General features: G+C 49.9%; 1 protein-coding gene across 1 annotated transcript; it reads left to right on the forward strand.

Annotated features, from left to right (window-relative positions):
* The first annotated feature begins 1,720 nt into the window (after positions 1-1,720).
* Positions 1,721-25,174, forward strand: LOC144146457 (neprilysin-1-like). The gene is made up of 6 exons (XM_077678410.1): positions 1,721-1,781; positions 5,613-6,948; positions 8,594-8,810; positions 14,199-14,393; positions 15,770-16,180; positions 24,482-25,174. Exons 1-6 carry the CDS (start codon positions 1,721-1,723, stop codon positions 24,680-24,682), a joined length of 2,421 nt encoding a protein of 806 aa, XP_077534536.1. The 3' UTR covers positions 24,683-25,174.
* Positions 25,175-25,514: the final 340 nt, after the last annotated feature.

The raw sequence follows: 25,514 nt of genomic DNA on the forward strand, positions 1-25,514 counted from the left end.
ACCACCTCTCAATGTCCTCGTCTGACCCTCTGCCACGATGCTGTTTTTCTATACCCGCACGCGATTCCTGAAAAGAACTTGGCACTCTAATTTTTCTGTAGAGTTCCGTGCAACCCAGAACGATTTTAGTGCGAAAGCAATAAGTGTCCCACCTTGGGAATAACACGTTTTGTTGTTGTTGTCCCGGCACGAAAATGTCCGCCCCTGTGAAGAGCAAATGGCATTCATAGGCAGCGATCGAAACACTGAAAGCACTCAAAAGCATCGCTTGAACTGCCATCGGTAGGGCAAACGTTTTTGTTTTGCTCAGAACCTCGCGCATCGAATTTGGTCAGAACCTAACGCAAGAGAGCTTCGCTGTAAAACCCTTACATCCTACCTTCTTGTGATTGAGAATATCTCTAACACTGAGAAACATCATCATCCCAATCGCACGCGCAGGCAGAAAGGCAGGCCCCCCAAAGCATCATCACTATCATTCTAGGAAGGTGTTCCACTACGACGCTTTCGCCTTCTGCATTCAAATCGCCCCGTTATGGACGACTTAAAAGTTGCCCCCGCGTCGCCTTCTCCAGAGCACGTCACGGAAAAGCCGCCGAGTACCGTGGAAGGCTCACTGATTTCCTGGGAAACCAATTGCGCCCTCAGCGAATACAGCTGCCCCACCACCGCGCCTTTAAGGCTTTCATGCCGCCAGTCGCAGAACGACGATGGTTCCACGGAGGTTCTCACAACTGTCAACAGTGGCTCTTCTCTTGCGTGTTCACCATGGTCATCAAATGAAGGTAACCAGCCGCTTCGCCCTACGCGTCCAGGTGTAGTCGCCTGCCAGGAACAGGATACTTATTCAGGCAGTTCACGGCCCCGCATAACAGCTTCCCTCCATGTGGAGGAAAACGGGGTCTGCTCTGAATTGAGAGGGACTCACGATTCCGCGTCGGTCAGCGTGGGCGGCTGTCCTACGCGCTTTATCCAGAATACCAGCCTGTCGCCGGAAGGAGTGTTTCCAAATGAAGAAGAGGATGACGATAAGCTAAATGCACCAGACCCTTGCCTTGAAGTCCTCAAACGCGGTGGTGGTAATTTCGGAGGCCAGGGCGAGGTGTTGGGACGCAGCGTGACAACTCTCTTCCCCGTGCACAAAGTTTCATTCTTGCAGAGTGAAATTCAGCAGGTTGAAGCGAATGACAGTCGGCGGGTCAGACGGAGGGGTGCTCATATTGGACAGGATAGGCTTCGAAGATCTCTTTCCCCAGCTGCAGGCATTGAAAGGGGTGAAAAAGGTACCCCCAATATTGGTTTGGTTCACGACGTCATCGATAACTTGCTAGATGAATTTCAACCACGCCCCACTAACCCTGGGGCTTCTCGGAAATCGTCCAGTCTGCGTCCATCGCGATCCCCGCTCCAGTCGCCGCGTCGACGGTCTCCAGGCATGACCCCGTCCACTCAGCTACTTGGTCCCGGAGGAGGCGGCCGCCCGTCATCGTCTTTCGCGCGCAACAGGGATTCGATTTCGTCAAGCGCAAGTCTCGGCTCGCGCCATGCTACGCACCCACCTGACGAAGATCCCGACAGGAATCAGGTTATAGAGCGCGTGTGGAGCGCCTGCACACTGCTGGAGTCAATCACGGGAGAACTGACGACGGAGAAACGTCAGTTGTACCAATCGAAATCCAACTTACCGACACCAGAGAGCGAGGACCAGATGTTGAGCGCCATGGCCGTCTCGCACAATGAAATCGAGGATGGGCCCGAGTACCGCGAATCGGAAGAACGGGGTACGCCAGCGGAAATCGGTACGACTAAGGAGACATGGAAACGGAAAGCCAGGAAACGAAAACTACAGGGCAAGCCTGCGAAAATGCCTAAAAGTATGGAACTGCCGCGATGCTCAGTGCGCAGTTACATGAAGATAATGCTTAAGGGCGGGGAAGAAATGAGCACGTATGATAGCGCAGACCCAGAACCTGAGCTCACGTTGAAAATACAAAAGAGAAAAGCAAGACTGGACGGAAAGACTCCCGAAATTCCTGAAGGTAAGGAACAGCTGCGACGCTCATCGCCCAGTTACACGCAGAAAATGCTTAAGGGCGGTGAAGAAATGCGCACGTATGACAGCTCTGAGCCGGAGCCTCAACGGACGTTGAAACTGAAGGAGGGGGAAGCAAAACTGGACGGAAAGCCCGCCGAAATGCCTGAAGCTAAGGAACAACCGCGACGCTCATCGCCAAATGACATGCAGAAAATGCTTAAGGGCGGTGAAGAAATGCGCACGCATGACAGCTCTGAGCCGGAGCCTCAGCGGACGTTGAAACTGAAGGAGGGGGAAGCAAAACTGGACGGAAAGCCCGCCGAAATGCCTGAAGCTAAGGAACAACCGCGACGCTCATCGCCAAATGACATGCAGAAAATGCTTAAGGGCGGTGAAGAAATGCGCACGCATGACAGCTCTGAGCCGGAGCCTCAGCGGACGTTGAAATTGAATGAGGGGCAAGCAAAACTGGACGGAAAGCCGGCCGAAATGCCTGAAGGTAAGGGACAACTGCGACGCTCATCGCCCAGTCATTCGCCGAAAAAGCTAAAACATGGGGACGAAGACGGCCACGGTGAGACCAGGTTGAAAGACTCAGTGGACCGTATCCCGTCCGCGCCGGATGCTTCCAGTTTACCAGAAGTGAAGGAAGACGAGGACTCCTTGAGTGGAAGCCCAGAAAGTCATAAAAAGAAGTCACTAACTGGAGTGGGGACTCATGCACTTACAAAGAAAGCGGCCGCCGGAAGGCGATCGAAGAAGGCTCTTCGTAGGGACCGCAACTCTTTACAGGATAAAAATGCTGAAAGCCCAGATGCCGACGCTGCACGAACATGTTTGTCGGGTGAGGATTCCGCCGCTCCTAAAGACGTCAGTGATGTGGGGTCGCCAAAAGGCAAAGGTTTCCTTCGCAGAAACGCGGTAGCTCGCGACAAAAAGTCCCCAACCGGCCTGTATAAAGTATTCAGCCTATTCGGCAAGAAACCTGCTGCTACGAAAGGCTCTGCTGCCACGAAAAGCAAAGCAGAAACGGGTGGCCGTGATGCGAAGCCGAACAAAGTACCTTCGGAAAACACTAGCCCCGAATCCACACTTGATGCCGAGAATGTCGAACCGTTAAAACATAGCAAACGGCGGGCCGGTAAGAACACCGCTGGTAGAGATAACAAGGGAGGAATTTACACGTCAATGAAGTCACTTCTGGGAGCTTTCACCGGAAAAGGAGCTACGAAAGCGGTTTCTGGCAAGAAAACAGCGCCAGGAAAAGAAGAGAGTTCGAGTGTGAGTGCATCGAAATCTTTGTCACCCGAACCCAGCTCCACAAGTTCACCGGAGAGCAGTGGTGCTGCACAGTCAGAAAAAAGTAAAGGCCCTTCGGTAAAAAAACCTGGTAAGAAAAAAGCGCCAGGAAAAACAAAGAGACCGAGTGGGAGTGCACGGAAATCTTTGTCACCCGAACCCAGCTCCACAAGTTCACCTGAGAGCAGTGGTGCTACACAGTCACAAAAAAGTAAAGGCCCTTCGGTAAAAAAAACTGAGGACCGCAAAAAGAAAACACAAAAGAAAGTGATGTCGCCCATATTGAAGAAGGCAGCTCCGGCTAAGAAAAAGTCAGGAAAAGTGTCTTCCACAGGGCGTGAAGCCACGAAAGTGGCGAAAGAGGATGACTCGGATGGCAGCGTTGACGATTCCGAAGATGAGGAACAGAACGAAACCAGCCCATCAACTTCACCAAGAGTTGCGAAAGTTGTGATTCAAGATACAAAGCAGTTTCATTCTAAAGCGAGCAAATCATCCCAGAAAGTTGAAGAGGAGCCGAGTGAAGGCGATTACAGTGTCCAGAAAGCCGTTATCCCTGGTGCAGCCTCCGGCAAGGTAAGCGCTATAGAACGTGAGTCCCGCCACAAGATTGGCGATAAAGAAACAGAAAGCCCGAAATGGATGTTCCAGGCTGGGTTTCATGACGAGCCCGAAACTGCGACCGTTATCCCCGGAACAGCCTCTGGCAAGGTAAACGCTATAGAACGTGAGTCCCGCCACATGATTGGCGTTAAAGAAACAGAAAGCCCGAATTGGATGTTCGGGGCCGGGTTTCAAGACGAGCCCAAAACTAACACCGTCATCCCCTGGACAGCCTCTGGCAAGGTAAACGCTATAGAACGTGAGTCCCGCCACATGATTGGCGTTAAAGAAACAGAAAGCCCGAATTGGATGTTCGGGGCTGCGTTTCATGATGAGCCCCAAACTAAGAACATCAAAGGAGATGTCAAAAGAGGTGGACGAGGTCACGTTCCTTCTGTGCAAACAGGGCAGAAAACAGAAGTACGGAAGCAAGAGAAGATGCGTTCCAAGACAGGCGTCGGAGTGGACCTTAAAGGCTCTTCGGATACATCTAAATACGAAAGCTGCCGCAGTGAATATTACCTGCCCGACGCTAACAAACATCTTTTAGGACCATCCACGCACCGTGAAGTTCACAAATTTGCACAAGGCCAAGGCGGGGGCCTGAGCACCAACAGTTCAAAAAGCAATGTTCGTATGGTTGATCGGGGCACAGTTACTGAAAGGAGTGCATTGTGCGAGGCATCGTTACCCACAAACAGCGACATCGCCAACAAACTAAAGGGTTTACACAGAAGAGACTTGGACAGTGCAGAACAGCTCGAGAGGCCGTTTCCTTCTTACATCGAGCTACGCGGGCTGGCGGAAAAGCCAGGTGAAGCTGGGGGCAAGCACGACGAAACAAATCGCATCTATCTCCGGAGCAGCCAGTCAAGCTCTTCCGTCTCCTCGGTGCAGGTCGGCATTTACACGCACACGGAACGCTCTGGAAAGCGCGGGATTTCCTCCTCCCCATCATTGAATTATGGGCAGAAACGAATGACCCGAGCGCCTTCGGCCCAGAAGCGGATTCCGCGGTGCAGCTCCTTAAGAGCGACTCAACCCGGTCCTCGACCCTTATCCCGGCGTAAGCGAAAGGTGAGATCGCAGTCGTTTCAATGGATTAACGGCCATGAGACCTCTCGGGTTAACACGCCTATCCGATCGAGGACGAGCCGCACGATGCCGCGCGGACCTTCTAGTGCGGATTCGCAACTCTACGCCCGAAAGTCAAGGCGCAGGCAAGGGCTCCCATCGACATCTCCGGCTCAGCACTACGGCCCAACGGCAGGTGTTGACCGTTCACAGAACTTCCCATTAAGCCGACAGGGGCAGCCACATTCGCCATTTCTTCCATATCCCCGGTCTGTCACAAGGCGTTTTCGGACCCCTGAAGGGGCCGAGGTTATCCTGTCTCTGCACGCAGAGTTGCAGCCAACCCTGCCGCTTCCAGCACATAAGGTACCAAGTAAGACTTCCCGGATGATAAAGGGGACTTCTTTCTCGACCTTCGCCGGTGTCGAAGCGGCGCCGCAGAATGCACAAACGTCATTTCACGGCACTTACATCGAAGGTCCTTCTGGTTGCTATGGGAGTCCGGCTACAGTTGTCGCGCCGGAAGATTTCAACGCTGAACCACCAGAACCCGTGGTCATTCATGACGCTACTCCGGCACCTGTGACATTACTCGCCGCAGGAGACGCGGATCAAAAACGGTCACGGCGTGTGGTGTCAGCTGACATCAAGGAGCTGTCCAGGTCGCGGAGCAGAGACGTTACTCATTCTATGCGTGCCTCTGAAGAAGAAGGTAACTCCTCGTTCTCCAACCCGAATATGACTTACAGGGTCCAGAACGACCTGCTCAGAGCGGGGGAGGGTGAAGAGCAAGCAGCGTTTAGGTCAACGGACAAGATTATTCCAACGCGTAGAAATCGTTTACGCGTCGATTTTGTGAAACAGTTTTACCATCCCGCCAGCACTGTTGTCTACGGAGTCCTCGTGGTGGGAGCTCTGGCCGGTATCACGGCAGGTTTCCTAGGGTACTTTGGACGTTACGCGGCACCATCGCTTTTGTCCGACATTACAGACATCGACGACGACGCAACCGGCCGCTACGAGGCTCCATGGGTGTTCAATCCGGGAGCCAGAGGAGTCAGACCGCTATCCGTGAAAGAAGAATGCAGGCACCCGTGGTGCAGCAAGCAGCTGGCAGCCCTCATTCGCTCACTTAACAATTCTGTCCGCCCGTGCGAAGACTTCTATTGTCACGTGTGCTCAAAGTCAGGAGTAAGAAACGCCACGAACGGCAAGAAGTTGTCGCAGCCGGCGGAGCAACACATCGTGGGTTTCTTTCGACGAACCGTTAGGTCTGGCAGAGAAGCGAAAGTGCTGAGGGCCTCCAGACGGCTATGGAAGGGCTGCGTAGACGTGGCCACCCTCAAACGGCTCGGAAATGTTCCATTGCAAGATCTACTCAACACGACCGGCTTGGGTGGTTGGCCTTACAACCGGGGCGATGCGCTCCCCGACGTGTGGGAGGCCGCAGGCAAGTTACAACGCCTCATGGAGCTCGCCCCTCTCGTCGAAGTAAATCTAGGACCTCGCAAAACTTTGCGGCTGTTCCTCGGCGACCTGAACACCACGGTGGGCTCTGACGACGTGCTTGGTGCCATGCGGATCATGCGTCGCGATAGTTCGTGGCTTGGGCAGCTAGCCGAGGATGTGGCCGCATTTGGTCACAAAATGACCGCCCTTGCCTACAGCCACGAGCCACCGATGTCACACCACCGCCTCAGCGACGCCGACTTGGTGCTTCGGCCCTTCCTCCGGGTGGCCTTGGAGGGCCTCGGACGGGACGCCGGCGCAGTACGCACTGAGCTGGGAAGCTTCATCGATCCTCTTGTGCAACTCGTGCGGGAGACGAGACCCGAGACGGTCCTCAACCTCCTCGGCTACCGCCTTGTGCGACACGTGGGCCTATTCACTCCGGCAGTAGTCAACGCCGATCTCGGATCTGCCCAACCCTCTAGAAGGTGAACTTTACTGCCTTATTTTATACTGTTATGGCGTCTTAACAAAACAAGAAAGCGCGCCTTCATGACGGAAGCGCAGTATTTTTATACACTCAGGGGCTCTGTAACATTTTCGTTACTTATTTTTAGTTTCACGTAAGCTGTCTTTTGTTTGTCCTCGCGGAGTCTTTGCTACTTTGTAGCTTCTTTAGATGCCAATCACAGGAGGATGGAAGATACTTTGCGGATGAAACAAAGGGAAAGACGGATTTTAGTATATTGCGTTGCCAGCGTAGAAAAATTCATCGGTCCTATAGTCATGCAAGATGGCATCATGAGGTATTTCCATAAAACACTTAAACATTCCCCGCATTTTATCATGTAATTACCGAGCCAATGTGAGAGGACACCTACTGAGGATATTAAATTAACCTTCATCCAATCGTAGTCCTACTTAATATTCATTTTTTAGACAGCCTATTTGCACTTCAAGTGCAGGAGAAAGTGTATGACAGCTGCATCTTACCGGTACTCACCTACGGGGCAGAAACTTGGAGGCTCACTAAGAGGGTTCAACTTAAATTGAGAACGACTCAGCTGGCAATGGAGCGGAAAATGATAGGTGTAACATTAAGGGACAAGAAGAGAGCGGAGTGGGTCAGGGAGCAAACTGGTATTAAAGACATATTAGTAGAAATTAAGAAGAAGAAATAGGCGTGGGCAGGGCATTTAGTGCGAAGGCAAGATAACCGCTGGTCATTAAGGGTAACAGAGTGGATCCCTAGAGAAGGCACGCGTTGCAGGGGGCGGCAGAAAGTTAGATGGGCAGATGAGATCAAGAAGGTCGCGGGGATAAATTGGTCACAGTTGGCACAGGACCGAGGCATTTGGAGAATAATGGGAGAGGCCTTTGCCCTGCAGTGGGCGTAGATAGGCTAGTGATGATGATGATGATGATTTGCACTTCTTACAAAAAGGGCCGCATTAGTCTCAACAATTCCACAACAAGTTTAATGAAATACGAAAAACATGTGATACAGGAAATGCTTTGGCTACATTTTTTTATTTCTGTACCCCATCTAAGCTCAGATTATGACGCTTGAATTCTGCCAATGCTGTTCGTTATTAACCTATGATAGCGCGACGAAAAGTATAGGTATGCCGTAGTTTTAGCCTTGATATTTTTACTTTTGAAGGACCGGTTTTTAATACTGTTCTGAAGATATGTTGCACTGCCAGGCGTGCTATCTCATATTACCCTTTTGAAAGAGCTCTGCATATTTGTTTAGGTGTTTCTTCTTGTCAAAATTGGTGAAATCATTGCAGAAAAAAATTTATATAGCTGTACTATATACATAATGTGAGTTTGACAAGTATTTATTAGTGACACGCATCTTTACAAACGGCTCGTTTCTATAATACAACTAAGGCCGAAGGGACGGCACGGCCAGCTCAGAAGCGGGGAAAACTGAAACAGGAGCCAGGGCACTTGTGTGTGTCGTTTGCGTCCACCACGATCACTGTGGTAGTCTGCTATTTCTGCGAAACCAACTGAACTCAATTGGAGATTTTGCAGCCGCCGTATGCAGTAAACCGGGGTTAGCCTTTGTCTGGATTGTGTGCTGTCTATGGATTGGCTAATCTCTCTCGTCCCGTACACGTGCAGGAGGTCCCGCTGTACGCGAGTTGTGCTGGAGGACGCGCTGACGGGGGACGCTGCCGAGTACATACGGTATGCGGCGCTCCAGAGCCAGCTTGACTTCGACGCGATACTGTCCGTGAAGACGGACCTCAAGCGCGTACTTTCTGCGAAGCTGGCTAATCTACCCTGGATGAACAACCAGACGCGCAAGAGAGCCCAGCAGCGACTCCGGGACCTCAAGGTAGGCGAGATCTTCTTGAATACAGAAACACCGACATTTGCGCGAGTTGGTATGGGTTGAGCGTCTTCGACCAGCCGAAAAACGCTAACACTAGGAGAATAAAATGACAGGACCACGCTATACTCACAACTATACTCACCCAGACGCACTATACTCACCTATACGCGGTGGCTCAGTGGCTAAGGCGTTGCGCTGCTGAGCACGAGGTCGCAGGTTCGATTCCCGGCCGCGGCGGCCGCTTTTCTGATGGAGGCGAAAAGCAAAAACGCCCATGTGTTCGAGATTTCGGCGCACGTTAAAAATCCCCAGGTGGTCAAAATTAATCCGGAGCCCTCCACTACGGCGTGCCTCATCGCCTGCGTTGCGTCGGCGCGTTAAAGTCTATAATCAATCAATCAACAACTAATTTATTGAAACCGCGTCACCCCATCAGCACCACAACCCAAACCCACGTGCCCGCACATCATGACGCACAGCAGATAAACCATATCTCAAACAGACCGATCCAAAATGAGGTGATTTGTGCATTAGTGAACGGTCTATACGGTTGCATGGGAAAGAATTTTTGTGTTTGGATCGCTCGTTTGAGATATGCATAATCTGCTGGGCGTCATGATGTGTGGGCACGCGGATTTTGGTTGTAGTACTTATGTGGTGATGCGGTATCAATAAAATTAGTTGTGATAACAGCGTCGTTGTGTCATTTTCTTCCCCTAGTGTCAGCGTTTTTACACTGCTGTTCGAAGGTTTTCTTGGATAATCCAACTTCTGCTACCACATAACTATCGGTAATAACTTGCAACCAAAATCGAACAACTACAAACAGATTGGACGGCAGGACAAGGGCTACAGGTCGAGACAAGTACGGGAGTGCCTATCCGGCCATCCTTTTTCTGTACAGACAAATTTTCAAAACGCTGTAACAACTTGCGAAGCATTGTGTTTCGCTAAAGGAGCTTGTTTTTTGTTGTATCCCTTTTTGCCTTTCGTCACCAAACCCGCGTGAAACCTCGTTTGGTAAGGGGTGTATCGAGCGTATTTACCCAAAACATGTTCCTCTCATTTGGAGCCTCATGGTCCGCTCTGGAGAGTATTTCCGGCGGCAGTTTATTCGATGCAAAAATTAGAAAGAAATGCCTAGGGTTTTCTACAATGTTGGGCTCGCTCATGCTAAGGAACGGGATCACTATCCTGCACTGCCAACGATGGGATGCTCGTGCTCACAGTGTTTAGTTTACAGCCGCAATGCCACGCAATGACAGGTAACGCTACAGCTTATCGCTTTGGCACCCCCGTATGTATAACGCATGTATGTAAAAAAAGTTTTTTAAATCTATAAACCTTGGAAACCTTTTCTTTTTTTCCGAAGAAATTAGTCACATGACAGTCCGGTATCGAAGCTCGGGGTAGAATGGTTCGTTGCTTCTGGTGGCGTTTAACTTTTGTTTTCCCTGGAGGAATGTTCTCACTCATGCTAGCAGCAACAAGGTGAAGCCCGCTTCAATGCGAAACTATCCCCCCTTGCATGCGATAAGTATGTAAGGATGCCGAAACTGTATCTCCCCCTCCCCACTACAGACGCACACACAGACAAGGTACATCATGAGTATGCCAACACGGCTTTACAGGACGGAAGACAGGATCTTCGCTCGGTGAATTGACCACTGGTCTGTTTCGTATACATTTCTGAGCCTCCTTGCCGTAGTCTACCTCTCAATAACTGCGTGTTTTAAGAAGAAAGTTGGTGTAAAGGTCTGCAGTGGGGAGGGGGTAAGATTCACTCATTCGTGACCGCAACAGCCAAAGCGCGGCTCTATTAGCCATTTCTAACGCTTAAGGGTTCGCAACGCCCTTTCGAGTCGCATTGCCACCTAGCGGTGCCGAACCGCCTCTCCCGTTTTAGGATTCATGCATTCCAGTCGTTTTAATTTTATGTCGCGTTTGTTTGGACGAAGATTCCTCGCACCCTTCATTCACGCTAGAAAACAGTGCAGTGGAACACGCAAAGCAATTGGCAGAGAGACACCCAAGTGCAAGGGCGTCCGCAGAACTTTTTGCAAGGGGGGGCATTCATTAGCAAGGGGGGGGGGGGGTGAGGGGGGGTACGGTTGGATAGCGCCAACAAGGCGCTATTTGTGGTTACAAAAAGTACAAACAGCGAATTAGAACCAGACTTGGAGGATATACAATGGATTTTATTACCGAACAAAGAAATAAAGTTAATAAAGAAAATGCGTAAAGTTACTGTCACTTTGTAAAGAGTGGCCAATCTCTCTACGTGAGGGTTCGCGATTCACGTCAACTGATCACCAGCAAACCGTACTATACATTCACATACATAGAACTGCACTCCGTCAATCTTCCTTGAATAGCAGCTGCAGACGTTTCGGGTTTTTCTGGGCAAATTGCGAGATGACATGTGTGATGAAGTCTGTTGAAATGGCTCACGGAATAAAGATACTTTTCGCCTCCCTGATTTTTCAATGCACTACAGGCGTACAAGCGTTTTGAGGGGCTTATTTATAGGTTTTGTTTGGGGGCTTGGGCGGTGCCGACATTTCGCAATTTCGAAGGAAAGGGTGTACAAGGTAATGGGACAGCACGGGAGGATGTTACACTCTCCCTACTAGGTGTAGCGGTGAAGATTTTTTGCTACATATAGCTGCAACTTTGTCCGAAAACTGGAGTTCTTGCGGGAAGACTGCATTAATCTAGAGTTTAGAAAAAAAAGTCAAACCTTTCAGAATTGTTTGCTATCTTCGATAGCCAGCACAGGCAGTCTGTTTCACTGCCGTCATATGAACGGCAATGTTAGTCAGTGTCTAAAGTGCAATGTTTACCGCAGTCCTGCAGGGCGTTCCATACGGATACGTAAGACCTGAGTGTGCTAATCATTTGATTAGCGTGTATTGTTGCGCTAGTTGGTTGACGTACATAATTAAAAAAAACTTTGCGCTAAAGGACGGGACAAAGGAGAGAACGTCGGTGTCGTTCTCTCCTCTCTTCTGTCCTTCAGCGCAAAGTTATTTTAATTATGGGCCAACCAAACTGCAGCTTTTTTGTAGTGCATAAAAATATCCGAATTTCCAAGGGGGGGCAGTTGCCCCCCCTTGCCCCCCCCTTCCGGACGCCCATGCCCAAGTGCGCAATCCTACACGTTAGAAATTCTGTTGATGGGACAGTTGATTGGTTGCTTGGAAAATGTTTATTCAGAAAAAGGGAAAGGGGTGGGGAGAGAAAGACTTAGATGCGGTGGGTGGCCATCCTATTCAGAAATTTCTGGCGTCTTCCCATGCGCAAGAGATGGTGAGAGCTTACTCTCTCTTTCCCTCCTGACAAGGCATACGCATCGCTATAAGAGGACTCCCGTTACCATTCATCATTCATTTATATGCCCACGGTGGGCTTCCCAGAATAGCCCTCTTTCCCGCCACTCCTGCACGCTGTGAGAATTGTTCGTAGCCTTACAACAGCCGTGGAAAGGGACAGCTGGTATTAATGCGTAGCATTCTTTGCCGAGTAACCCCCCAGCCAGGACATTGTAACACCCTGCATTTCCGCAAAAATGCAAATATCGCGGAAGTTCCAAATCTAATCGCTATATTGGCATGAATGGAGATAATTAATTGAACGAAGTTTTCAAAAACTAAGAAAGTTAGAAAAATATAAAATAATTACGAATCCTGGCGAACCGTGTAACGCCCTGCATTTCCACAATATTGCAGATTTCCCGAAAGTTCCAAATGTAAAAGATATAACGTAAATGGAGATTATTCCTCGGATGAAATTTTGAGAAACTAAAACGCAAGAAAAATAAGAAAAAATTACAGAAAATGGCAAAACGTATCACGCATGGCATTTCCACAATAATGGAGATTTCGCGAAATCCTCACCTGTAATCGTTATAATAGCGTAAACGGAGACAACTGATGGAGCGAAATTTTGAAAAACTAAAACAATAAGAAAAATGTAAAATAATAACGGAAAATGGCGAACCGTGTAACGGATGTGTTTCCATGAAAACGCAGATTTCGGGATTTCTGGAAAGTTCCACTTGTAGTCGTTATAATAGCGCAAACGTAGATAATTGGTCGAACGAGATTTTGTAAAACCAGAAAATAAGAAAAATATTTAAAAATTACTTAAAATGGCAAAATGTATACCACATGCCATTTGCACGATAATGCAGATTTTTCGGAGATCCCACTTATGATTTTCCGAAAGTTCCAAATGTAAACGGTATAACGTAAATGGAGATTATTGCTCCGACGAAATTTCGAAAAACTAGAACGCAAGAAATTAGCGTAAATGAGATAATCGGTAGACAGAAATTTTTAAAACCTAAAAAGCAAGAAATGTACAAAAAGTTACGAAAAATAGCGAACCATGGACGCCCTACATTTCCACAATAATGCAGATTTCGCGAAAGTTTCTCTTCTAATTGCTATAATGGCGTAAGTGGAGAAAATTGCTCGGACAGGATTTAGAAAAACCCCAAAATTTGGCTAGAAAATCTCACACTCAAGACAAGCGGCATAAGAATGCTACGGATTGGTGGATAATTCTCAGAATTTCTGCAGAATTTTTTGTTGGTTCTCGCTGCCTTCATCGGGATAATGGCAGCGGTGATGATACGATTATTGGAACTCAGAATCCCTTCCCAGATTCCTGGGCCGTCCTTAACATTTCGCCGCTTGATAGAAAGCGGAGGTGTGCACCACAATGGTCGAAATACCCTCCTGCACGTCTTTTCCTCTGCGGATTTGTTACTTTGGTTGATGGACTGTAGGGTTTAACGCGCCGACGCAACGCAGGCGATGAGGCGTGCCGTACTGGAAGGCCCCGGATTAATTTTCACCACCTGGGGATCTTTAACATCGGCCGAAATCTCGTGCACATAGACGTTTTTTTTTTTTTTTTTGCTTTTTGCTTCCATCAGAAAAGCGGCCGCCGCGCCCGGGAATCTAACCCGCCACCTGGTGGTCAACAGGGCGACGCCTTAGCCATTGACGAACCACGGCGGGTATTTGTTGCATTCGAGCCCTCTTATTCTATTATAACATTTGGTGAGACTTGCAAAGAGGATACGCCATCGTTTTTTTTTTTTATGTGTTTTTCATGGGATCCTGTTTTGGTGTACCTAGTTTACGATGCATATTATTTTGTTCATTAGGCTGCTACATTCTTGCTAACATGCGAGTGTCAACGTGGTATTTTGTTACAAATTAAGCAGCTCAAAAAAAAAAGTTTTTTATGGCAATATGGCAGCCTTGGCTGTGGCAAGGTGGACCGCAATCCGAAACCAGTGAAAGATTGCGCTGTATGTGTACTATGACGCTCGCAACGCCTTACAAATAGCGGCGGTAAGTCAGTGTACATTTCCCTCAGGTACGGTTCTCCTTCGGTCGCTACGAAGACGCCAACGGGAGTGCGCCGGTGTTTCCGGTGGAGGCGCTGCCTTCGCAAGCACTCGCAACGTACCAGCTATTCCGCGAGGCGCGATTCCGAAGCCGCATGCTGGGCGTTGGCGCCGCCGAGGATAACGCCACCGACCCGGACTGCACACACGACGCCAGGGAGAATGTAAGGCTGCTGCGTTTGCCGAAGTATCCCGGAGCATGTGTGGTACAGATGCACCGCGGTTTATTCTGCCCGTGAATTGAGGCTCAAATTCAGATTTTGACACTTACGAGGTACCATTAACAAGCACTTGTTCAAAGTATCACCCCAAAATTTTGTGGCACAAGTTTTGCGCGGAATTTCGATATTTCTCCAGGTGTACAGTGCTCCTTAAAAGGGCCAAGTCTCTGCCCATTTCCACAAGTGAAAAACTATGAATGAATACCGAAGTGAATACAACGTCAGAATTTATCGAAGAATATCATGGAAATCAAGTGTTTGAATGAGATATCTTTGGATGTGTATAATGTAAGAGATTAGAGGCCGCTGTTACCAAGGTAACGCTTGCTTTCGCCGTTCAATATAAACTACTGAAGGGATGGAAAAGGTACCACCACTCTGACAAGTAAGCACACTGAACTTGAATTGCGTTTCAACCTCAGCGGATTGAAACCTTAGACGTCAGTCATACAGCCTTTAAACCTCTTACCCCGGGGGGTGAAGTTGAAGAAACGCTCATATGTTGTTATTCTATGCGAAGCATTGTTTGGCGGACCAAGGGGTGTTTTGGGCGTCCATATTTCCGGTAACACTTACCTGACACCTTTTTTTAACATTTAAATTTCCACTCCTTCGGAAACGCTTGCGGTGTCAGTTCTACGGGCGCCAACAGTTAGGTTCGGCACGTTGGGGCCGCACGGGTTCTTTCCAACACGGCGTCGCAGCTTCATGGGCCAGAAAATGAAAAAAACAAAGAGGGCAACTAGGACTCGTTTTTTGGTTAGTTGGGTTTGTATGTTGTAGGGGAGCGCTGCCGCGTTTCTCATTGCTGACATGGCTAAGATTACGGTGACGGGCTCGCGCTGCTATAGAGAGCGGCACACTGGGCTGCGGTTTTGGTAGCTGCAAGGACGCTGCTCCCTTGGGCTGCATTCTACTTGCGAATGTCTCCTTACATGCTTTGTCCAAGAACGCCCTCACGTAAGATAAACAGCGTGCAAAGTCTCTACTAGTCAAGCGACCTAGACCTGTTTTATCAACCGCGACTGTCACTCAGATCTGAGCCAGTGTTTTTGGCGGTTCGTTAATGATATGCATTACGTCCCTTGAGCGACCTTGGGATGGATCTCTTCCGGTTATTTTTACGCAACCTAGAAATTCCAGGTTGCCCGAAGTTAAGCAGTAGCCCAAGACTACTGAAAACCTCTTACTGAAAACGGTAATTTTAAGTTTGCGCTCGAAGTTGAAGCCGGGGTATTTAAGTCAAAACCTTGTTAATTGGTGCATCGTTCCTCATGCAACCACATTAAGTAAATGAACGCTTGCCATCTTTCGTGCAGGTGCTGTATCTGCGGCTGTCATCGGCAGTGGAGACTCACGACATACGGAGTCCGCTGTGGCCAGTGCTGCAGGCGGCGCGGCTGGTACCGATGCTTTCCCGGTGCATGCTGCGCGTGCTTCTGCTGCCAGAGACAACACCGCACCGCAAGGCAGAACACCGAGGCAACCGCATGTCGGCTGCGGGTAGCGCCAGGTTCAACGAATTGCTCGCATGCCTGCGCACGCAGCACACCATCGGAAGGTCGGCGTCAACTGGTCGCGGGCGAGGCAAGCTCGCGGCGATCCACAGCGCAGCGCTCGAGCCAGCCAGGAACGCATACGACGCGTACGCGGTGCGGCTGGCGCGTGAGACTTCGCTGGAACAGCGCATACGGAGCCGGGACGCCAGGACTACGCTCGGATGGAACCAGGTGAGCGTTCCGTATCCCGTTTGGTTCCAAATCCACATTGGTCAAGGTATTTTTCAACCCGAAATATATTTCCCCTCACCAAACTTTTGGTAGAGGCTATTCTTCTTCAACGAACTATTTTTAGCCTGGCAGCTGCCCATCTTTTTAATTTTTGAGACCGCTATACAAAAAACTTTAGAATTCACTCCAAATTTTCATTTTACGTGATGACTGTAAACTTGAAAGGTCTCGGGCCGGAGCAAGTTTGAAAAACATGAAGCAACTTTAACGTGCTACCTTCCGACAGGGATAACAGGGAAAGCAGATAGCAGGGATAGCAGATAGCCGTGATTCAAAATTTAGAGCGATTCCAGGCAGTGTACTTTTCCTGGCCTTTTATTACACTGGACGCGATAACGCGTGTCCAACAAGACAGGCCCTGTCGGCGCTCATTAGCATCATGTTGCACTACATCGATTCGCCTCTCATAGATGGCAGCAGCATCTAAAATGAAAGGTATACGGCGCGTTTGTCGTTCTGTTCCAACGTGTGTTCATAGCCCAGTCGGGAGCGCGTTTCGTACTTCCCGTTGCAGCGAAAGAGCTTGTGGCTCGAATCCCGGCGGAGCCACGTCAATCGAAGTTTTTCTGGGGTTGTCATTTCCGTGACGGATATGACGTCGTGAGATCTTGGTGGACCCCGGCATAAAACACTTTCGTGTTAAAATCGTCATCTGCATCACTTACGAGAGCGGAAATCGAATATCCTACGCACTGTCAAGCCTAACATCTCTAGGCGTACCTGTAGGCAGACCGGCCGGCTGCTCCCAGCGCGCGTCTCTCCCCCCCACTGCCCCACGCATCGTTCTCTAGCCGCTCTAGCAGCGCCTGCCTCGCGTCCACGGACGCATTTTGGGGCGGCTGAAAAGATCGCTGCTCAGCGTATTTAACGGAAACTTCCGCGGACGCGGAATCGACAGTACTGCGGCAGTTCTGCTCTTCGGTAGAGCGTGGCGTTTGCCAACAATATCTGTACGCCAGTCGCATCCTTCCTGTGAGTTTAGGAGCTGGCCGAGCGGAAGTCTGCCTGCGGTGACGTCACGACTTCCTTCGGATTTCTCCGCTGAAATGCTCCCTCGTGCGAATACCGCTGTCTGAAAGGGCAGACGCCGCGGCCATAGAGTTTCATACTAATGTATACATTAGTATGAAACTCTATGGCCGCAGCGAAGTCACAGCGTACCACAGCGCCGCATGGTAGACACACATGGAAGGGTGTACTTGCAACACTGCGAATTACTGCTAAATTGGCACCGAGAAAACGAAACCGAAACATGTTGACATTAGTCGTGCGATAATAAATCATTAAAGACTATAGTGTTCCTTGCATTAGTTGAACGCCAAAAATTTTGGTCTGTTTGTCTGTGTCTGCCTGCCGGTCTGTCTGTCACTCCATTCAGCCACCTGGCCAAGGTGAAATAGAGTCTGCACAATAGGTCCATATACCCACCGCCAAATACAAATGTCTAAGTCCGATGGCAGTGTTCATCTTGTCAACATTATTGAGCAAGAACAAAACGTCAGGCAAATATGAGGTAAAAAATCAATACATAAGTGTTATTTGGAGTGTTCCTTTGTTACAAAATTCATAGATGCTTGATTTTTGCGATAGCAAACGCAATACTACATCAACTGCAGAAAAACATTCACTCCCTGGCCTGCTGTCACCCGCGCCAGTATAGCTCCTGGCGGAGTTTTAAGAAATCAAACGGCAACAGTAAGGAAAGGTTCCACTAAATAGGTTCCACGTTCCGCTTGGGACGCACTGGGAGCACGGCAACGTGGTTCTATAAACGTTGTAGTAGGGTGCCTCGATTCACACGCGTCTCCGCCGTACGGCACCACTGGCATCGGGGCACCAGTCTTCGAGCAGTGGAACGCGGTAACGTTAATTTGACACTAGCAAACCTCTAGTTGGTTAACTTGGGAGGAGCGAGACGGGACAGGAACATCATAATAGGTGAGCGGGACAGGTAAGGGAGGCATTTACTTGGCAGGCGTGACAGTCGACTATCGTCTTTCGTCGACATCTGCAACCAAAGGAGCAGATACGCGGCCAATTGTGAACTCGGAATACGTAAATGCGAGAGCGTGTATCGTGCTTTCTAAAGCAATATGAAAGGTTTGCAACAAAGAATGCAAGAGGAACGAAGTTGATGCCTCAACTCCTTTAAGCAATTAAATGAGATGCAGACTGGCCGTAAGTTACTTTCGTGTCACACCCGCAGCATGCGAAGAAGTATGCTTTAAAGAGAATACCTGGCATTTGAATCAAACCAATTTCGTTACGTCATTTGCCAAATTTCAGTTATAAGGGGCGAAGCCCCTTGGGGCTGGGGCTTTCGGCGTCTCCTGTCGCCGTCGATCGTCTCATGTAGTCACGGTACTAAAACTCCGAAACACCCGTTTTCCAACGCCTCGCGCTAGAATGTAACGCCTACTAAAAACACACCGGGACACTCGTTTTACAACGCCTCGAACTGAACGTTTTATCTCCGTCAGAAAAAAAAATTAGCAGTGGCTTAGCTTGGCTATGCCAGGATTATACGTAGCGTGAGTTAAGGTTCATCTGACATAGGTCGGCAAACTCACTCATGAGTGCACTCGCACACACCCCACTCACCACTCACGAGTGAGTGGTGAGTGAGCCTCACCGTCGTCTTGGCCTGTTGATTGCGAGTGCGAGTGAGTGCGAGCGCCCCTCACGGTGAGCCCCGTTCACCACTCGCGAGTGCGAGTTCTACTCGCGGCGAGCCACGCTCAGCACTCAAGTGCAAGCGCCACTCGCGCCGAGTGGATCCACTCGCGGCGAGCCCCGCTCAGCACTCGCGAGTGCGAGAGCCACTCGCGGTGAACCCCACTCACCACTCGCGAGTGATAGTTCCACTCGCGGCGAGCCCCGCTCACCACTCGCGAGTGCGAGTTCCACTCGCGGTGAATCCCACTCACCACTCGCGGCGAGCTCCGCTCACCACTCATGAGTGGTGAGTGAACGCGCGCTTCTTGTAGAGTGCTTAGAATATTTATATTCTAGGCACTCTACTTCTTGCGCGATGTGCGGGGCTTACCGCGGTGAGCATCACTCGCTGTTGGCATTTGTCTCAGAAGCCGCTTGCTGTGGTAATTGCCAGACGATATCCACTCGTACGCATAGCCACTAGTTAATGGAACGACTGTCTTTAGCTTCGGGAATATGTGGCTACTCCCATTTATAATTAGGGCACCGTGGAACCAACTCTCCAGTGACCTGTTGATTGAGGAATACGATTTAGATGGACGTCTGACGCCATAATGCGCTGATACTCTCACTGTCATGACTCATTGAGGGGCTGTTGCGCACACTCTCGCCGAATGATGTTTCTGGCTCGCAGCGTTTTGTATTGGAATTAGTGTCGGTAACGTCGTCGCACTAAAGCGATTGCACTTCCCTACCGCTGAGCGCAGCGATAGAGGCATCAGGAAGCACCGTGGTCTAGTGCCGTAGTACTTGGTGTACATAATTGGCCGGCTTGCTGCAGCTGTCAAATGTCCGGTTGTTCTGAAGCGCAAATTGTGAGTGCCCATAATCGTTGGAAAAGGTATCGCAGATTTTCACAGATTCGCGTATCAGGATGACGAAACGGTTTGGATGGGCGAGTTGCGTGTTGTGGAAGCAGTAGCTCATTTTCGAGGCCTTGGCGTATTAAACGTATCAGTATTTCTCATTACTTGTTACGGCGGCGCTCTGTTATGATACTCGCTTCACGCGGACTTCGTCGTCGTCCTCGTGCCGATGGCGTAGGGGTACTGTGACCCCTGAGTGGTGTGACGAATAGTAAGCGTTCTCGGCGGTCGGATAGCGTAATTTGTGAGTGGGTGAGTGAGTGAATGAGTGCTTGCATGCGTGCGTGCGTGCGTGTGCGTGTTCACGTGAGTGCTTCTGCATGCGTGTGCGCGTGCGTGCGAGTTCGTATGTGTGTGCGTGCGCGCGCGTGTTCAAGTGCATTCGTGTGTGCGTGCATGTGCGTTTGTGTGCGTGTGCGCGTGTATGTGTTCGTGTGTGTTGCGTGCGTGTTCGTGCTTGTGTGCGTGCGAGCGTGCGTACGTGTGCGTGTGTGTGTCCGATGACTTATTCTCCCCGTTATTGCGCATAAACTTTGGACGCGAACTTGTCTCAGTGCCCGGTGCGGGCGCATGATGGTGTAGTTTAGGATCAAGCTGCGGTTTTGCTCTGCGGCAGGCTGGCGCCGTTTAGGGAGGGGAGACGGGGAGGGAGGCTGGCGCCAGGCAACTCGTCTCCATGAGGACGCCCGCGCTGAAGTCCGGCAGCGCCGATTTAGCTCGACCACGCGGCGCAGCCTTTCTCCGTCGCCTTGCAAGCGCTTAAGGCCAAGCGCTGCAGTAGCCTTCCTCCACCTTGCTTGCCGTTTTCAATCTTTTCGTGGCGGTGTTTTGCTGGACACTCTCGCTATGTGCCCTATTCACCTGGGATTACTCTTGAAATAAACCGTTTGGAGGGTTGTCGAGCGAATTAACTGCCCAATTCTAGTGGCGCGGATAGCGCGCTTCGAGATAGGAATATTTGCGCTTGCTAGCCAGTATTTTGATAGATGGCAACAGCTTTTCTAAGCTTTTCTTCCGAACTGGACTATTTCTTTTATGTTTGCCACCACTGTGAAAATTTTCAGTTTTTTTCTTTATTAGAATCTGAGCGAAATAGCATAGACAATAACAAAAGGTTATGATGAATGGCTTCAGGCAAATTTGCGAGAATTTGTTCATTTCGTAAAAGAACACAGCCACGATTACCGCTTTGAAAGTGACATACCAAGACAATTGCTTATAATAACCGAATACATATTTACTTAGGAAAAAGGGAGACCCCATTCCTGATAAAGGTAAATTTTAGCTCAAATCAGTAAATATTTCATGACCGGAAATATTCGTACGTGCGTGTGAGTGGAGGAAGCGAGTGGTGATTGCGAGTGAGTGTGAGTGGCCATGCAAGTGGTGAGTGCGAGTGCGAGGGAGTGTAAGCGGCGAATGCGAGTGGTGAGCGTGAGCGCGGATGAGTGCGAGTGGTGAGCGTGAGCGCGAGCGAGTGTGAGTGGTGGGGATGAGTGGTGAGCGTGAGCGTGAGTGAGTGCGAGTTGTGATGACGAGTGGTGAGCGTGAGTGCGAGTGAGTGCGAGTGGTGAGGGCGGAGTGGCGAGCGTGAGTGCGAGTGAGTGCGAATGGTAACGACGAATGGTGAGCGTGAACGGGAGTGAGCGCGAGTAGAGCGGACGAGTGGAGAGCGTGAGCGGGAGTGAGTGCGAGTGGTGAGGGTGGAGGGGTGAGCGTGAGCGCGAGTGAGTGCGAATGGTAACGACGAATGGTGAGCGTGAACGGGAGTGAGCGCGAGTAGAGCGGACGAGTGGAGAGCGTGAGCGGGAGTGAGTGCGAGTGGTGAGGGTGGAGGGGTGAGCGTGAGCGCGAGTGAGTGCGAGTTGTGAGAGCGAAGTGGTGAGCGTGAACGTGAGTGAGTGCGAGTAGTGGGGGCAAGTGGCCAGCATGAGCGCGAGTAAGTGTGACTAGTAAAGGCGGAGTGGCGAGCTTGAGTGCGAGTGAGTGCGCATGGTGAGGGTGGAGTGGCGAATGCGAGTGCGAGTGAGTGCGTTAGGATAAATATATTTTTTTGAGTGAGCGTGAGTGAGTGGCAACCAGTTTTGCCGAGCTATGTCGCGTGGTTATTCTTAGCTTTCCTGGTTGTCTAGGATTAGCTTGATTATCATGGTTACTGCTGCTTCAATAACACACACATGGTATACGCATTATGTGAAACTCATATTTTTCAAGCGGCTCCGGCGCAGCGTCACCAAAGGCCCAGAACTAAGCTGGTTCCACAGGCACACGCCGCTGTTGCTGCGACGCACGAGCCATCGGTTCCACTCCAGACCAACCCTCGCATGATCATCAAGTGGGCCGGGCCGCCACGTGCCGCGCTTGCGCAGCACGGCACTCCAGGAGCCACGTGGAACTGCTCAACCTCGGCCAGTGTATCTCACGCTACAAAACGCGTACTAAAAGAACACACCGGGCCACTCGTTTTCCAACGCGTCACGCTAGAACGCTTTGTGCTTTAGAGACACAAGTCTTTTACAGCCAGGCTGTATACCTTTATACCCCCCACCGTTTTATCTTGGTGGGCAAAAACGACAAGGCGCCAAGAATACACTTATATACGGCATGCTTCGCCCTTAGTTGGCGCAGGATTTTTAATGCAATAAAATCCTAATTATTGCGCTATTTTCAATCATTTTAAACTATCTTAGTTCATTTTGAACAGGTTTTATCTATAACAGACGTGTTGTTTTGCCATCGTTTGACAACGTGATTTGCCGTGACGAGAGGAGACACCAACAGCCCGAGCCCCTAAGGTGCTTCGCCATTAAAAAAAATACGGAGTGCACGTGAGCGTTGACCTCGTGAGGACCGCGCGGCATCCTCCAGGCTCGCTAGTGGGCTTGTGCTACGTCATGAACCCCCGCCTTCGTCGTCGTCGTCTTCGGCGCGCCGGTCGCTACAGGGTTCCGTCCTCCGTAGAACCGGAGGCCGTTGTGGTGCCCACAAAACTTTTTCGGTCGGTTGAGCTTGGGCAATCCGGGGCGAGGTCGTTGAGACGGGAAATCCCTGAGTAGAAGGCGACGAAAGCGGGCTTGAATCACTGAGCGCCGTTCTTGGCGGCCGTTAATATCGAGGGGGATAGTCTTGGGTTTCCGCTCGCCGTACGGGGAACGCGCATGGACGTGCTCTCCTGGGATCCACTGTGAGTGCGAGGAGAAGCTCGGTTGGCCCCCAGCTATGCTGTATTACCAGCCTTGCACCATTAGCCCATGCTGCGCCCTTTTTTTCCCGTATGTTCCGCTTAAGTTGCATTGTTAGAAGTCTAAATATATCCGGAGCCTTTTTATTACTTCTCCAAAAAGCAGTTGTGCGCTCGTAGCTCGCCGCGGTGAACTGACTTTAAATGCCTCACTGAAATTAGGTTTAATTCAAAAGTCGATTCCTCGCAGCGAATGTCGCTGACATGACTTCAGCATTTCATGTTTTCGCATCACTCGAGTGAAGGAAGTTTGGTATCTGCTTTTATTATTTTCAATGCGAAAGTAATAACTGGCAAGTGGAGAAAAAAGCCGGTGTCGGTGTCTAAAGCAACGAAGCGGTTCCTTGCACCCGTGTTTCTGAAGTGTTCCGTAGCGCACTTCGAAACTCGGCAGTAGCGAAAGGTGGTGGTGTTCGCCACTAAGGGAAGAGGAAATCACATGCGTGCGGGCGAACAGATAGGCAGGCAAAGCCACCGCCATGGCCAACTATCCGAGCACACGACAGGAGCCAGTCGTGGGGCGGCGCGTAGGAGAGATCTAAGCCATTAAAAATCGTAATGGGTGAATAGATCTTAAAGCAAATCGTCTCATGCGGCAAGAGGAGGCCGATGTCCGAGACAACGGAAGGCGGGCGCATAATGTCTCAATCGTTCAAACAGGCACTAATGCTTTAGCATAGATAAGGAAAAAGTGCTTATGTGTTCTCGGACTGCTTTTATAGCGAGGCTGTATATACGCTACTGCGGTTGTTGCTGTTTATCGGGCTACGCGTCGCGTTGTGAAGAAACAAGTTGTGTCTAGTTTCTCGCGAATGTTCTGTAGCCTTCAGCCTAATGTAGATATCTCAGAAAACATTGCTTAGAGTTTCATTTACTTCTAACAATATAGTGGAGAGTGAAGTTGTAAATGTTCAAAAATCCTGTCGGCGCTCAGTATACATGGCGGTGTACGGACGGAGTATGGCTACAGTAAACAGCCGCAAGTCTTGCTGTGTCAGAACTTTTCCGAAACAAATTATATGACAATTAGCCGCTAAGACTACTCTAAGTTCATGCCGAGTTACATGTACTTTTGGTAGTTTACGCAAATTACAGGGAAGCTGTAAATAGTGTCGAATTGCCGTCTGATGCAAGCGCATGGGCTTCTACGGGAGGCATACAGACAGCCCCCATGGTTTTTCGTAAGAATAAAGCTCTACTTTTGTCAAGTTTCGTTCAAGTAATGAGGTAGTAAGTATACACACTTGCAAATAACACAAAAACGTGTTTTCTTTTGTGCACTACTTGGAATGCCCCCAGGTCAACGCGTATCGGGGCTCGAGCTTCGTTGTTGGCCCTTCTTCACACTATGGAAGGGCTGACGAATTGTTATTTTTATGGCAAAAGCAGACGCTAAAATAATTTTATATTGTGCCGCAGCTGTACTATGTTGCCTACGCTCGCGCCATGTGCGAGAGCCCGGACCACCGAGGGCTGAAGGAGCCGCACATTCCGCAGCGGGAGCTCGTCAACGGGCCGCTTTCCAATGACCGGGGTTTCCACCGGGCCTTCAACTGCCGTCGGGGGGATCCCATGCGACCCGAGCCCACCTGCCACTTTTGGGACCGCCCGCCCCGATGATACAACACCACGACCTCCGTTTCAATTTGTGATTTTTTTACTTAAACTCAGCCGTAGCGTAGCGCCATAAATGTTGTGAAACGAGCAGGATCAGGTTTGAGATGCCGAATATTTCGGTGTTACCTAATTCATCGAGGCGTTCGTATATTAAGTAGGAATTTCCCGCTGCATAGGCTCCTGCGAACACTTTTGTTTCTTCACGGGGGAAGCTGATGATGTTGTTAAGACAAGACTGAATCCGCATCTTTACGTAAACAGTCCCAGACTAATACCAGCAGTGTCCGAAAAATAAAACTTCTCGTAGTTTAGTCCATGTATTTATTCATTATGTTCTTCATTGATATGGATCATTTCGTGTTTTGTGTTGTAATACACGTAAAGCAGTGGTCGGCAACCTGAGGACCCCAGCACGTAGTCAGAACACCAACCCCTCCCCTCGTCACTTCCCACCTGAAGGCGGACACGCCAGTTTTGACCTCCGATGGGGTTAGACGGAACACAAGAACAGAGAATTGATCGCTTCCAGCTGACATTATCCCCTTTAGCCAGATTATTGGCAATTGTTTCAAGTATTATTGTCGATTCGCTCATTTTATTGTCGATTATTGTCGATTCGCTCAATCACGCGTTGAGCTAGTGTATACGATTTTAGGTCTTTTAGTATTATAAAAAGTTACACATTAACAAAATGTGGTGCGGACAAGCATCAAAAGTCAACCGAGTGCAAAGAAACAGCAGGGAGAGCGAGCCCGAGTGAAGCAGACATCAAATACGAGAAACCCTAAGCCAACGTCACGAAGACGCTCTTCGCAGCTCCTCCCGTGGTCGCGCT

The sequence above is a fragment of the Haemaphysalis longicornis genome, unplaced genomic scaffold, assembly GCF_048455015.1.
Source record: "Haemaphysalis longicornis isolate Haplotype H1 unplaced genomic scaffold, Haemaphysalis longicornis Haplotype H1 scaffold_7, whole genome shotgun sequence".
In the NCBI taxonomy this organism is placed as follows: domain Eukaryota; kingdom Metazoa; phylum Arthropoda; class Arachnida; order Ixodida; family Ixodidae; genus Haemaphysalis; species Haemaphysalis longicornis.